Raw genomic sequence first — 14563 nt, 5'->3', positions numbered from 1 at the left:
ATGCTTTGATGCCGTGTGAGTCACGTAAACACACGGACATTACTGCTAATCCCGACTATAGCTGACTGTAAGTGAGGCTGTTTTTCCTTCAAGAAATATATGTACAATCTTTGGGTATGCTTGATCTAACGCTTGATCTTAGATTCGTTTGGGTAAATGAGCTTTAGTGGGCGGTAATCGGTATACGCACTATTTTTGGATGATGCAAATGCTGACTGTATCATCTGTTTACTAACTCCAATGTGACCTGTTCGATCTCAGGTCCTCTCTGGCTCGCCAGCACTGAGTGTGACGCTGCCGTCCTCAGACGTCCTCGTCTCCGGCACCCGGTCCTGGCTCGCCGTCCGTCCCGTCAGCCGTTTCGCCGGATCCCCAGGACGGGACCCACCTGGGCACGGGAAAACATGCGCTTCTATGCATTTGAAGCAATAACGCTCTTCCAGCCTTCTTTTGTTCTGTTAATATATGTCTGTTCACGGCTATGCGCTTTCACGGAAAGTCGGGGTCATAACGTCCCTCTGACCTTACTGACGCCTAATTTATCTTGACCCCATGCTTGCTATTTCGGTAAAAGGGATACGATTGATCAACTAACAGCTGTCACACTTCTTTACTTGATATTTTGGCACATTTTTGAGCTATCGCCCGAGCTCGACAGGAAGGGAGCAGATTTTCTCCGCTTCCCCTCTCTTCGGTTATCGCCGGGCTAATCCTCGCCCTGATTCGCCGTTTTCATAACGCAAGCTGAGGGGGGGGGGGGTCAAGGTGACCGCTCCTCCTGGCGTTTCCAAACTAATAAAGATAGAGCATGGCAAAAACAAGTGGATTTTCTTTAAGAAGATCTCATGACTGGTTCTTGTTTATGTTGTTAGGTCAATCATTAAACCCACTATGACTGGCCAAAGGCCAAGTTTTCCATAACATCGCACTTGTTAGGTGTACCATATCATACATACGAGACCGTAGCATGCAGCAACACCAGTCCCAACCAGGCGTGTGCCTTGTTCAATTCTGAGTACAAAGGTGTATATTTCTATGTATTTTGAGTGGGCAATTATGATTTATGGCTCCTTTAATGGAACAGCTGCTACACGTCTAAATAAATACCTCTGCAGCAACAGCTGTGTCATCAAAATAATCGCCTATATGAGATTATCGATGCCATGCTGTCACATTAAATGTCAGGTTTGAACCGGCTCACGTTGTAAGCCTTTCTTACAAACCCGCAGGTAAAGTGTTATACATGACCCAGCGATCTCGAAGATGGGAATACCGTTTGACAAGGAATGACTGGCACGTTTGCTCTAGTGTATTTTCACTTTTCCAAAGGGTTGGAAAACAAATCAAGTGTAAGGGCACTTAATGGTGGAATACAATGCACATGCGCTAGGCAGAATATAAAAGAAAGACCGAACATTTAAAGCAGCCCAGTGTATTTCCCTCGCATTTTAAATTGGCGGTGCCGCAACAAACGTTCATACACAGTTGCACACATCGGACAAAAGTTACTCAATATTCAGGGTCATCGCTCGCACACAGGGAAACGGCAAGGCGACACAGCAAGGAGTCGGTGTGCCTGAAAACATATTTCGCAGCACATTTGCAGTCATTGGTTAAAAGCGATCTTTCGTATGCTGATCTAGAATGTTGGCAGTCAGATTTGTAATAGCAAAATATTCCGGCTTAAGCTGCATGTCTGCGATCGAATCACAGAGCGTCGGCGTCCTCTTGACATGACATGTCATGTCACGTGTCTTCCAGTCATGATCCGTGAGAGGCACACACCGGTCTTCAACATAAGTATCAAGCGGCGGGAGAAGACACGGGTGAGAGCTCGTACTCCTGAAACAGAGACGTGACGTCATAGGCATGACGTGACGTCACACAACTGTAAACACATCACCCGCTCACTCACCAAAACAGTCATGCACAGGCTGCAGCTATAAGTATCCGTGTACGGGGGTTGAGTTTTACAGATGTCGAGTAATATTATTCACAAGCTGCAGGGGCTTCGCAGTCGCTGGCGGTGCATCAAAGGGCGCGTGACGTCACGTGTTGCGTCCCTTTTTAAGTACATTTTCGAGCACCGAACAGAAAACGGTTATTTTTTTCTATGTTATTAACAGGTTTTGAGGTGACACCTGGTCTACATAGCAGACGACAAAGCACTTTGGGCACTGGGTCAACGTGAAAGCAAGCTCCACTGGTCCTCGGTGTCTGTTTTCACCGTCATATCGTGTTCTTCCGGCCAGGAAATACACCACGTGCTGTCCACCGCACACACAGTACCAGCGTCGCTGCTCGCTGTTTTGGGACTCACTGGATGCTCAGCTCCGCGGCGACGTCTCTCCTGACGGAGCGGGAGCAATGGACAGCTTCCTAGCGCTGGGATCGAAACCAAACCTCGTGATTCACGGCTTGGCTGGCATACACCCCTCACCAGAATATTGCGATCCTCAGGCCTGAAGAGGTCGTAGACTCGCACCACCGACGGCTTCAGGCCATCCACCTCGTTCTCTCGAATGATGCGGAACTTGAGGCAGACCTTCTCCTCGGTGACCTTGGACAGCGTGAAGGTCACCTTACCCTTGCTGAAGTCGTATCTGCGTACCGCTGTAGATGGAGAGAGTGGGGGTTGGTAAGAATCGTCATCATCATCATCAGCCATTCGTGAAGCGGGTAATGACCAAACAAAACATAGCATGGTAGTTTCACAGACACTTGCAGAAATGCATATACGCAGGGAGGCGCAACATCTCCTCCAGGTGCCTATGACACCTGCTTTGTGTAGGCCTCGGGGTTATTATGACAAAAGAGTTCTGCAACGGTTTGTGTTGGTGCTATTGCAGACGAAATTACCGTGGGTGCAGTACGAACCACGTAGTCAGAAGCGACAAAAACATAATTGCGAAATACGTGGCAGACAGGTGCAGCGCCCTCTCTCGACGCATATATCGCAGCCATTTTCACGACTTGTTCGCTTGCTGAGTCGGAGAGGCTTTGCAGTCCTTGACTTTACTGTTGGTGATTTTACTCTATTCACAGACACTTGCAGGAGTCCTCCAACTATCGCTCTCCCCTCCCCCCCCCCCCCCAAATGTCTCTCGATATCGCTCTCTCCCTCTCCCCTTCAACCATCACTCGCTACCCCCACTGTTTAGAGCCTTTGTCTCGGACTCGAAACGTTCGTTGTTTTGAAGAACAGTCCTCGCCGTTTCGGAGGCTACTCTCCACTTACCGTCGCTGGTTCGGAGGCTACTCTCCACGTACCGCCGCTTTTTCGGAGACTTCTCAGTGTGCTGCTGATGGTGAAATAGCCCGAGGGCATTTCCACCTCCAGCATGACGCGCTCCGATTCGCCAGAGTCCCCGATGTAAGCGGAGCACACCTCCAGCTCATACGAACCGCCTGGAGAGCGGCTGGGACGAGCCTCCGAGGTCACCGCCAGCGAGAATGCTGGCTTCGGCAACTGGGCACGGTGGCTTTGGGGTTAGCATCGGCTCACCAAAGCCAGGTGAAGCAATCCACGTCACCTGTTCATGAATGAGAACTTGCCCAAAATTAATAGTATGCATGGTTGCGCGACCGTTCGCTTTTCAACGCAGCCTAAAAGTCGGTAATAATTGTATAAGCATTTGAGCACCTGACCGTAGCCACATGTAGTTTTTCAACGCAGACCAGTGCTGCGCACCGTACACGTACAGCCTGAGAAACCACCCGCAACAAACACCAGATCAAGTTATCTGGGATAGAAAATGAAATGTACTGCGAACATATCTTGCCAGCAAATGTGCTCTAAGGTACAAACGCCATTTGGAGCAGAGCGCCAACACAATTTCTTAAGCTTATTGTTGGAGCCGACCCCCGTTTTCCGTTGGCAATCGTGAGAACGGAACCGTCCCATCAGACATGACACGGCAGGTATAGCTGACAGGTCGTGGTTCATAACCATGCTACATACTCGGGAGCGGCTGGAGTAGCGGAAGCTGGTGCGGTAGAGGACGCAGCCGGCTGGACTGACGGTGAAGGTGACCTCAGCTGGCAGCTGCGGGCAAGATGACGGCCTTAGGCAGAGGTGGGAGTGGAAGCGGAAGAAGCATGGGCGTGGCCGGATGAACACAGCGAAGTTCCTGGCTCCTGGAACTTCTGATGGCCCGTGCAGTCATCAGAAGTGCCTCTGTTGACTGCAGAGACCAGCTCCTACATGGGGAACGTCGTCTGGGATAGAAAGTAGCTTCAGCTTTAGCATCCTCATCAACGAAATGACCACATGTTTAAACAAAATCGATGAAGGGTGCTATTAGCAGCAAGGTGATCGTCTGCTTGAGTCAGACGCAAGAGTTTGGACTCAAAGAGCCACACTGAGGAAAGAGTTTAATATATTTTGTGTTTCATTCTTCATCTGGTAAGCTACATTCGCAGTTATCGTTCAAGTTAAGCGAACACCCGCCGACTGAAATAAGCTAGCAGCACACGCTTACCGCAGCCACGTACCTCAAAATCTGCCACCTTTTCTTGTTGCAGTAGCAGACGGTTGGACGAGTCCACCACAAGTGTGAAGGGGGGTCCGGCAGCACTGACTGTAACGCTAGTGGACAACTCCGAAGAAAAAGTGCGTTCGCCAAACTCTGTCAGCGCCTGCATCGCCACAATCGTGTCCTATAAACCAGAAAAGACAAGTCGTCAAAATCATAGCGATACTGCGGTCTTTTGCTGTCGGTTGAAACGTTCTAAATCATCTGCGTTGTAACGACAACAGCTGGTCCTGTTCTCAAATTCAGCACTTTCAAAGTAATCATCAGTCGATGTTGGAGAGGGGAGGGACCATGGCTAGACGTCACCAGCCTGCCAATCTACTGTTGTGCTCTGTGGTGACACATACTTATTACAGCAATGCTCAGCTGGTCAGGTGTCACCAGCCTCTGCCTTTTTATGGTCATATGCTTATATCAACAAACCACTGGTAAAATTTCCGCCAGACCTATTAATCTGTTAGACCACCTCCACAAGTACTCACAACCGCAGGAATCCACGGTCTACCTGTATGGAGATGCAGCCGCCCAGACTGTTGCGCTGCCTGTTGATCCACTTGACGGCCCGCGCCGCCTGCTCCATGTTCTCCTGACCCGAGAGGTGGACCAGGGAGAGCACCATGTGTGCCGTCATCTCAATGTCCACGGCCCGACTGCCGCCGTCTGTGGACCAGGGAGAGCACCATACGTGCCATCAACCCAATGTATATTGCCGGATGGAATTAAAGCCGGTCATGGTCAATTCCCAACAAACTCGAAGATGGTGTCACTCACAAAATGAGGCTGTCATTCTTCCCGCCGTGTAATGAATGACGTTTCCGCCGCCTTCTCCAATGCTCGAATGACAAGACACACAGTTCATGCTGTCGTCACCCACCATCACAAAAGTTAGACGCTACTCTAGGGTAAAATGGCAGGTTCAGATGGAGTCACTAATCAGGAATGCCTGACGTCGTTGACCAAATTACGCAGGATGACGTCATTGGTCAGGGACGCCCACCAGATGGTTTGAGTAGTCCTGGACGCCTACCAGATGTCACCACTCACACATGGGTCAGTTGCTGCCTGCAGAGAATGGCGTCGCGCATGTACGGAAATATAATTGGCCTTTCATCTGACATCAGACGCCGCACTCCTCCAACGTGGTATTACACACAAACTGAATTGCCGCTATCGTCATGGAGAATGACGTCATTGACAGACGAAGATGTAACCGCAATTCCGTATGACGTCACTGGTTTAATCTTTTCAAGATGACCCGCATCACTCACACAATTGTTATTGCTCTTAATACATCGCACCATTTCGATGAGAGACGCATCGTATCTAATTTAAAGTACCATTTCAGTAAGACGGACGCAGTTGCGGTGACCTTTCTGTCGGAAGGTGTCACTCACAGATGGAGCGGCAATCGCCCTCCCAGAAGAGGGCGTCCGACCCCTCCGTCTTGGCCTTCTGCATCAGAGCGGAGACCAGCTGTTGGCCGCGCTGTTCCCGGCCCAGTACCACGTGCGTATAGGCTAACAGCACCAGCGCGATATGGAACAGCTGCAGCTCCTCGTATCGAACAGGTTTGGCGGCGTTTGGAGCACGAGCAGCGGCCTGTTCGAAGACCTGGAGCTCAGGTAATGGGGACGGACGCCTAGCGCAACCTGGTGCCGTTTTTAACATTGCCACTAGGGCGGTGCATGAGAGGGAACAGAGTCGGGAAACGAAGCATGAAAGTCACCTCCAGCACTTCAAGCGACAAAGACGCATCCTGCTATCTTCCACATACGATGCAGTTTAGCGAAGTTCACGGCTGTAGCTGGTGCCACGTATAGGAAAGAGGCGACGAGTCGCGCGCGGAATATCGTACATCCGCCCAAATATGCAGCTATCTTCTACTACGAACAACATTGCTGACCGTTTCGCTCAAACTGCTAATGCATTACAAAAACAAATATACGAACTTTTGCGGTAAACGTTCATTGTCAACAGTGTGGGGCCACTAGGCAACTTACATAAAGTGAAGCGACACTGTAGCAGCAATTCTGATGAAACCCTCAGAGCTAATAGGCCATACCTCGGCATACAGTGTTTTGTTGGTCAGACCGATGCCGTGCTCCAGGCAGGTGAATCCGCTCTCCAGACTCTTGTTGTTTTCTGCCCCGAGGGCGAGCATGACGAACGCCGTCAGGGCGGCCGGGCCGCCCCGCTCCGTGCCGCCCTGGTGAGTGAACACACCGGCGTCACCCGGAGATCATCTCTTGGTCAGGACAGATGTGGATGTGAAGAACATCTGTGACATTTTCTTTTACGCCCTGACCATTTTATAGCACGTATGTACGCCTGTTGACGTTAATGATCCTCACTCCATTATTTGACCCCAGCCTGAGAGCTCTGTGTCCCGATACCCGCAGCACGGGCGTGGAGCCGGGGATTGGTATATCCCATTCGCCATCATGACGACGCATCCCTTGCCTTCAGCTCCTTGTGAATGACGCTGCCGATCGGACGGAAGCAGCCGTCATCCTGCTGCTGCTGTACCAGCCATTGCTCGCTCTGCTTGATCGACTCCTCGTCTGGCAAGCAAGTTATGGTCAGCTAGTGAGGAGAATCGGCCACGGTACCAGCCGTCTCACACTGCAAATGGCTGACTCGTCATCTTGACAGGTTATGGTCAGCTAATGGGATACAGTAGGCATCAAAGTGTTGCTACCGTGCCACCCAGCTGACGCTGGCCACGAGCCTCTTTGTCTTGATAAGAATGCTATGGTTACGTGGCGAATGGAGGCAGCTCTGACCATGCCATTGTTGCAGCGGCCATTTATCTGCGGTCTTGGTCAGCCTCTACTCTGGGCATGGGGATGAGACGGCAAAGTTATGGTCAACTATTGGACGGAAGCAACTTTCGCTCTGCTGCCGCTACTGCACCAGTTAACTCCTGCTGGTGATGGCTGACTTCTCTCATGGACATGGCAGCAGATAGGGCGCAGCTATGGTCAGCTATTGAAAGCGAACAACTTTTCCCTGCTGCTGCTGCACCAGCTGGCTCTCGCTTGCATTGGTAACTTCGCGCATGGGCGAGACAAACGGAACAGTGGGGTCTGCCCCGCTATGCCCGGTGGTCCCACATAATCCCACTGACACGTCCGCTCCCGTTAACTGGCTGGCTGTAGCTCCTCAGAGTCGAAGCCAAGGTGATTCTTCCTCGGCGCGGTGAAGGTCATTCTTCGCATGGCGCAGTGAAGAATGACCTTCACCAAGGTCGTTCTTCACTGCGCTATGCGAGGGTCGTTCAACGCGCGCCAACCACCTCTGATCGTAGTGCAGCACTGCACTATCGCTCTGGACTCATGCTGATCATGATGGTGATAATGGCAACATGACAGTTGCATCGACAATGATGACGTCCTTTCTCACAGTGGATATATAGAAGCAGGCAACCCTGAGCCAAGAGTACATATTAGAGGCGCCAGGGGTGTGCTGCAATTAATCCAATAACCGAAACACTTGTTGTACCGCGACATGTTGCACCCACCAATAACGATGTACTCGGACGCCTCCTTGAAGGACTTGACGACGAAGGCGGTGAGCCACAGCGAGCCTTCCGGGTCATCCCGGCCGAACGAAGAGTACGAGCCGTCCCGATGCCTGTACCGCAGCTGAGTCTGGTACCCTAGGGTACATCATGAGAGAGTCACAGAAAGCATGGGTCACGTGACTGGGTCTAGAACCATCAGGCATAGCGCAGATCACAAGTTTCAAGTTTTGTAACTTGATCTGGCACACTCTGAGGCAAACAAGAAGGTCTACGGGCCGCACGTGTCATCTGCCACCGAGGCTTCCTCCTTGCCATCTAATTCACCTCACCAAACCCAGCGATGACCTTGTCCAAATTTCCAGGCACACGTTTTCTATCTACCCAAGGTCTGCCAAGGATGTTCACCAATCAGAAACCGAAAGGGGTCGTGAAGTTCCGTGGTGGTAGTTATCGTCAGATTCATCGCACGTGCGGAAAGGCAGCTGGAACGGTCTTCGCACACATCTGTTACACACGTACAGTGCTACCTCTCCAGGAAGTAAGGCTAGTATCTAGTGTGTCAATGAGCCATCAACATTTTTGCCCTTTCAGCCTAGCCCTCGCCCTCATATGAGAGGAAAAAGGATCGATACACCTCATCTAAAGTTTTCTATGGGTTTTCTGAGGGTTTTCTGGCATATCGTGCAATCACGCGCAAATTTCCGCCGGCTATAGGACACGCAGTGTAAGCATTTCGACGCGAAAAACGTGTCCCCAGCTAATTTGTTTTCTGAGTACCGACGTTCTCGATGAACACGGCACAGTAATTTGCTGCCAGCGCGTGTGGAGGCCTCAACCGACGATTCCGCGGACCGCTGGCGGTGAGATGACACTGTTACATTGACGGAGTCCTACATCATACAGATATGCTCAAAACACGTGCCAATACATACCGCTGCACTCAGAAGTGAAGAATGACCACGGCCGTTAGCGTCGCTCTGAGGCATGGTCTCTTGTATATGAGCGTGTTAAGAGCATGTGTGTTTGAGCATGCACACTTGAGCATTTATAAGGATGCATCTGGAAAATATGACCTGCGACTTGGTCTAGTGGCGTTAATTGGTTACCTAGAAACATTAAACGTATTATCCATCGCAACACCTCGGCAAGAGGCGCTGTCCCTTTTAGTTTGGAACGGCAGGGCGGAGCTCGCATCGAACCCCTATCCGTTCACGTTATGAAAAAACCGTGACTCATGGCGAGGGGTAACGAGCTGTTCCAGCAGCGTACCACACTGTACACGGGCTTATCCTCTCGGTCAATCACGAAATTAGTGCTACTGGGCGCTTTATCCTGACATGCTTTTCCAGCTGTTTTGTTTATTTTTCATTTAAGTGCTCTTTATACGCCCCCGAGACACTTGGACGATATTTGCCACGCATTGGAACGCCAGGAAGCTCAAGTGAGAGATGAAGTGATCAACGTGCAAGTGGAGCACATCTGAGTTGTTGACGTCCTTCCTGAACGACGCGCTGCATTGGCCAAAATACCTTTCACGTACCAGAGGAATATGCTCTTCCATTTAGATAGCCAAACACAGATTGCATACGACTTGATACGCTGCACTGATGATGCATTGATGGTGTGACTTGACACGCCGCAAGTGCTTTGAAATCCAGAGGCACTTGGCACGCACGCCTCCGTTTTTGATGGTGCACGTTGGCGTGCGCAAGTCGGCGCCAGCTGCTGTTTTCGTGACCTGGATTGGTCCAGACCATTCTGAATTGCATGCCTGTCTGCCTGGTCCGCCTGGTTTTTGTCCCACCTTGTCTCATGCCATGATTATCTAGCCCCGGTCCCCAGGGGTCAGCAGTTCCGTATGCTCCGAGTCTCTGTCTCACCTCGTCTCATGCCGTTGATGGTCCGGTCCCGGTCACGAGGGGAGAGCAGCCCGGTGTGCTCCAGGTACGCCCTCATGTGGATGTACGGCACGAAGGCCAACATGTTGTGCTCTCCTCCACCCGTCGGGATGTCCACCAGGCGGCCCAGGTTCTGGCAGTCACGGCCGTGGGTAACTACACATGGAGAAGTCGGCGAGGCAGCTTCGTTGATTACAATGGCAGCGGAAGAGCATCTCAAAAGAGACTTCATCTCAGAGACAAGTTGCAAACAATTCAATGCAATTCGTCCATTAGCCATACTACATTTTTTTAATCTCCACCTTGATAGGGAGAGTGTCGAACCCCTCGCCCCCCCCCCCCTCCCCCCCGCCCATGGCGTTCTGAGGGTATTTAGGCTGTTGACTTGGCAGATCGCGCACGGTGGGCCAGCATTGGTGCATTAATAAAGCCCTACATCATCAGCAAATGTTCAAGTACACAAAGCCATAGCTGTTCAATTTTCCAGAAAACTTGTCCTTTGGCCCAGCCAAGTTTGATCAACAAGAAGCGTAGCCTCGAACAATGAGTAGGGTGGAGTTAGTTGTTTGGAGTCCCCCCATCATCGAGTATTATACAAGGGCTTTTATTTTTCTAAGGGAGAGGATAAAATCAGGGAGGAATATGCACTCATTCGCCACGTTTGCTGTACTCTCAATGGTATCTGTGAGTGTCATGGATCAAAACTGGATGAACAGATGTGAGATACATAAGGAACAAACTCACTCCGTGCGAATGTCCGAGCAGATCGCCCACCACGGAGAAATAAGCCCGCTCAGAATCCGGCACCAGGCCTTCAGGACCCACCATCGGGATCCGCTCCACGTGAGGCTCAGCTCCTAGCACATCGGGAGCAAGTCAGTGCCCTGCTATAACAGGGGGTACGGTCGCATCATGGCCTCAGGCCTTTTAAGCGACGATCCGCGACAGGCTCGCTACTATTGATGGCGATCGTTGTGCAAGTAAAGCATGCGATACTATTACAAATGAAAACACAACACACATTGACAGAGTACTGGTGCTCAACGTCACGCGGTGAAAGATCGTGGTGATATTACCTCAAGGACGCTATAGCCCGCACTAGAGCTGTTCGAAAAGTGGAGTTTGTTATGGAACAACAGCTGCTTGAGATAATAAACGACGAGCTGCATAGGGATTTAATTATATCGAAAAGGAATAAAATTTCGCAATACTGCTAAGACCAACTGAGACCCGTCCTGGTTGCTTAGCTCTCTCAAGGCAAATTTACTTGCGTACGCATAAAACAAAGCTATGGTATCTCCATCTCTACCTAGAGCTGCAATGCTCCTCGCATGATTTCCGCGCTTATTGTCCCAACCTTCCAATCACACACCGCAACAAGCCATCAGACCCTCACTCAACACCATGTAGCAAAGCACCTCAAGCACCGTCATGTCTATTTACACAGCACTCCACCAAAGACACTATGGCACACCATCACGCCACCGTTTAGCTAACGCACGCACGTACGCACTCATGCGCATACGCACGCACGCACGCACGCACCGGGTGAGTTCGCTGGACTAAACCAGGACCAGCGTACAAATGACTCTGTCACAAGAGTCATCGCTCACCTTCGTCCAGGCACACGAACCGTGACGTCGTCTCCTCCTGCGGGAATCCCTCGGGCTTGACCACTAGCGGACGGATGACCGTGTCACTGTCGGTCACAGCAGGAGGGTCACGGTGTTTGTGCTGCCAATAACATTCCAAACGCAGGTGCGTGGGAGATTCGCAGCACGGACGATGTCAGGGAAAGATTCTTATTGAGCCGATACTTGTATGAAACCTTCTCCAGCGCATGCTAAGCTAGTAAGAACAACGAGGAGCATGTGCGTCGACAAGCCTCTTCCCACCACCCCTTCCCCTTCCTACACACAGGAGTAAACAATTTTTTTCAAAGATACTGCAACTGGTGCAGTCTCAGGGAGCCTTCGCAGTGAATCGGACGACAACATATATACCTCTTTGACGTCAAAATGACGTCACAACCCGATAGATTCTGCACCTTTGGGTGTTCGAAGTGAAACTGGACGACAATACTAGACGTGACGTCATGCAGAATCCTTTTCCTTTACGTCACTGAAGCGAGACAGACATGACGCAACGGATTCATCTATATGCGTGCCATATTGTGTGATCGTGACCAGCGACGTGTGAACAAATGTGTTTATTCCCTTAAAACTTACATAACTTGCAGTTTCCATTCCTAGACATAGACCGTTGATCCAAACTGTTGCGGCAAAGTACTCGATAACTTTTGTGTTACTTCGACCCATGCGTAGGTTTCATAGCCCCAGTTGTAGATGATTGCTGTGCAAACTGTGCGAATTACAAAATTGATGCATTAGATACATAATTCATCAAAGAAAATCTTATGTTTGTGGATAGCTACCCAAAACCGACCGGAATCAACGAACGTGTGTGTAAGACTTGAGACGTAAGGTGCCGGGCGCAATCCAGAAGCAAGACATGAGCGAATCCAGATTCTCGGGTCATCGGCCGTAATCCTTCTCTCATTCCAGCCAATCTCAGCTGGCACCGACATATTGAGCAGACTGCCTTGGCAACATTAGATAGGCTTTTGTTTTTTACCTTCCGCTGGTGCCAGTTATGCCCTGATTTATTTCTATAGGAGTAACCACGCGTACAGATGTCGTGTATTAAAATCAATGCAGTTCCGACAAACAACCACGCTGCATCATAAATTGAAGCCCACCACCAGAGCTAAAAGCTAACGAAAGCCTGCCGCCAGAACTAAAAACCATCGAAAGCTCACCTGCCGGGGCCGACGGTGTTCGGCTGGTCACAGTTGCCGTCTCGGAGTCTGGCCGTGACGGTGATGTTGACCTCGCCCAGAGAGGTGAAGGTCAGCGGGAAGTGGCTGACCTTGGAGCGGCCCGCCGGAACACAGGTCAATGCCCGCGGGCGAGACCTCGTCGACCAGCGAGTAATCATCCGACGCCGCCAGCTCCAGGTACACCTGCCGGTAGCGGGCACTGCAACGCCCGGTGCAGAGACCTGTGGGTTGACAGCTGGTGTGCTGGTGGGCATTGCAACATCTGCAACTGGTAGCCGGTATGTGCTGCAATGTCTGCAACTGGCACCTTGTGTGCACTGCGACGTCTGCTAATGTAGCAGGGTGACGTCTTAGATAGAGTTGCTTAAAGCCTGGACTTGGAGATGTCTGAGAGACGGTCACCACAAACCGTTCAGCCAAATGTGTTTTCATCGCTATTGTAGCGATTGAGAGAGCGCGTTGTGTGTATCTGGCAAAGATACAAATTTGTGAGGATGTACCGCAATGGCGTGCGAGAGTGCTGTATTCAAATCGTTGCGGTGCAATGTCACTTGGGGTGAGTCTTAGCTTGGTTGAAAAGTGTTGTATTTTGTGTGGGTACGCACAGCTGGAATTTTAGCGAATGCTTTGCAAAACGTCTGGTGAGCCACGTCTAACGGTCAGGGGACATATAACACCAGGTATAACGCCGAGTATGTTTCTCTACATGTAGGCCGAAACGCTATGTGGGTAGAATTGTTACGCCCATCTTTGATTGTGAGCAGGTCCTTGCAATCAGCAGGTAATGACAATCAGTCCCCAACAGAACAGATTAGCAGCTGCACTCATGTGAACATGTCACAGACGATCTAAAATGTAAAGAGCATTTTGTGACCCTCTTACCGACAGACTGGAGTCGAGGAAGTTGAACACGGTGGATGCCATGTTCAGGACCTCTCCGCGCTTCACGGAGTACGGCAGCGTGACCTCCGTGAAGAACGGCTTGAAGACTTTGATGGCTGATTTGTTGGAGACGCCGAACCCGTCCTGGTAGCACCCGATGACGTCATGACCAGTTGAAGGCGAATTACGAACAGGCAGGTCATTGGTGCTCGAGTGCTCGAGTTTTGAGGATTTTGTATTTTGTTAGTTTTATTTGCATTCAACAGACATAATTAAGAGTTATGTCATGGGATATCTTGGCAGTGTGTTATTGTTGTTATCATTCAGGCTTTACGACGCACCAAGCTGCTGAGACTATATGGTGTCGCCTGCCTCTCATCCTGGCAGGAAGGGCGGGCCCCGCGGGGAATCGAACCCTGTTTCTCCGGTTTCCCAAATGCGCAGATGCCTTAACCACTACACTACCGGCACCCCTGTCTCGGCAATATGTCTTAAAGACCAGCATTAAATATGTTAAAGACCAGCATTAATCAAAACGTCAGCTATCAGGAGGAAAATCAAGTTGCGCACGTGAAATCCTCGTCACCTGTATTTCGTCCAACCGGAATATGTTTAATTACCCATGCACACGCTACATACCTGCCAAACGGCGGAAACCACCGTGGAGCCTGACAAATGGAAATCTCACCTACCACGGGCCTGGAAATCCACGATAACCTGGAGCCACAAGACTCTCCCGCGCCCAGAGGCGAAACTACCCTCCGGCCTAGGACAGAGAAGTCCCGGAATACCTGGGAACGAGAGCTCCCGACCTACACAGAGGTGGAATGTTGAGAGCTCCCGACCCACACGGGGATGGGAGGTCGAGAGCTCCCGACCTACACAG

General features: G+C 50.7%; 2 protein-coding genes across 3 annotated transcripts in view; both read right to left on the bottom strand.

Moving 5' to 3' along the window:
• Window positions 1–14563, bottom strand: part of LOC119104800 (murinoglobulin-1) — a 132249-nt gene that overhangs the window by 74019 nt on the left and 43667 nt on the right. The window lies entirely within an intron of this gene.
• On the bottom strand, window positions 1302–12833 carry LOC119104213 (ovostatin). 2 transcript variants are annotated; one of them, XM_037227880.1, is made up of 14 exons: window positions 12775–12833; window positions 11590–11655; window positions 10701–10813; window positions 9939–10089; window positions 8056–8193; window positions 6996–7096; window positions 6598–6741; window positions 5930–6062; window positions 5041–5195; window positions 4495–4659; window positions 3962–4045; window positions 3271–3469; window positions 2441–2613; window positions 1302–1842 (listed from the first exon to the last, which is right to left on the bottom strand). In XM_037227880.1, exons 3-14 carry the CDS (start codon window positions 10782–10784, stop codon window positions 1804–1806), a joined length of 1566 nt encoding a protein of 521 aa, XP_037083775.1. In that variant the 5' UTR covers window positions 10785–10813; window positions 11590–11655; window positions 12775–12833; the 3' UTR covers window positions 1302–1803. The 2 variants fall into 2 exon arrangements, with proteins under 2 accessions (XP_037083775.1, XP_037083776.1); XM_037227881.1 differs by lacking the exon at window positions 12775–12833 and having other exon boundaries at window positions 10701–10706; window positions 10741–10813; window positions 11570–11632.

The sequence above is a fragment of the Pollicipes pollicipes genome, unplaced genomic scaffold (assembly GCF_011947565.3).
Source record: "Pollicipes pollicipes isolate AB1234 unplaced genomic scaffold, Ppol_2.1 Scaffold_6052;HRSCAF=7182_pilon_pilon_pilon, whole genome shotgun sequence".
Lineage (NCBI taxonomy): Eukaryota > Metazoa > Arthropoda > Thecostraca > Pollicipedomorpha > Pollicipedidae > Pollicipes > Pollicipes pollicipes.
This window is presented reverse-complemented; position numbering and strand designations above follow the sequence as displayed.

What these genes read in the sequence shown, in the direction of transcription:
- LOC119104213 (XM_037227880.1), bottom strand. Translation starts at nt 10,784, where the DNA reads ATGGTGGGTCCTGAAGGCCTGGTGCCGGATTCTGAGCGGGCTTATTTC. An exon ending in GTCCGAGTACATCGTTATTG is followed by an intron (nt 7,097 to 8,055) that starts GTGGGTGCAACA and finishes CTTGCTTGCCAG; the next exon opens with ACGAGGAGTCGATCAAGCAG. An exon ending in AAGTCTCCGAAAAAGCGGCG is followed by an intron (nt 2,614 to 3,270) that starts GTACGTGGAGAG and finishes CTCCATCTACAG; the next exon opens with CGGTACGCAGATACGACTTC.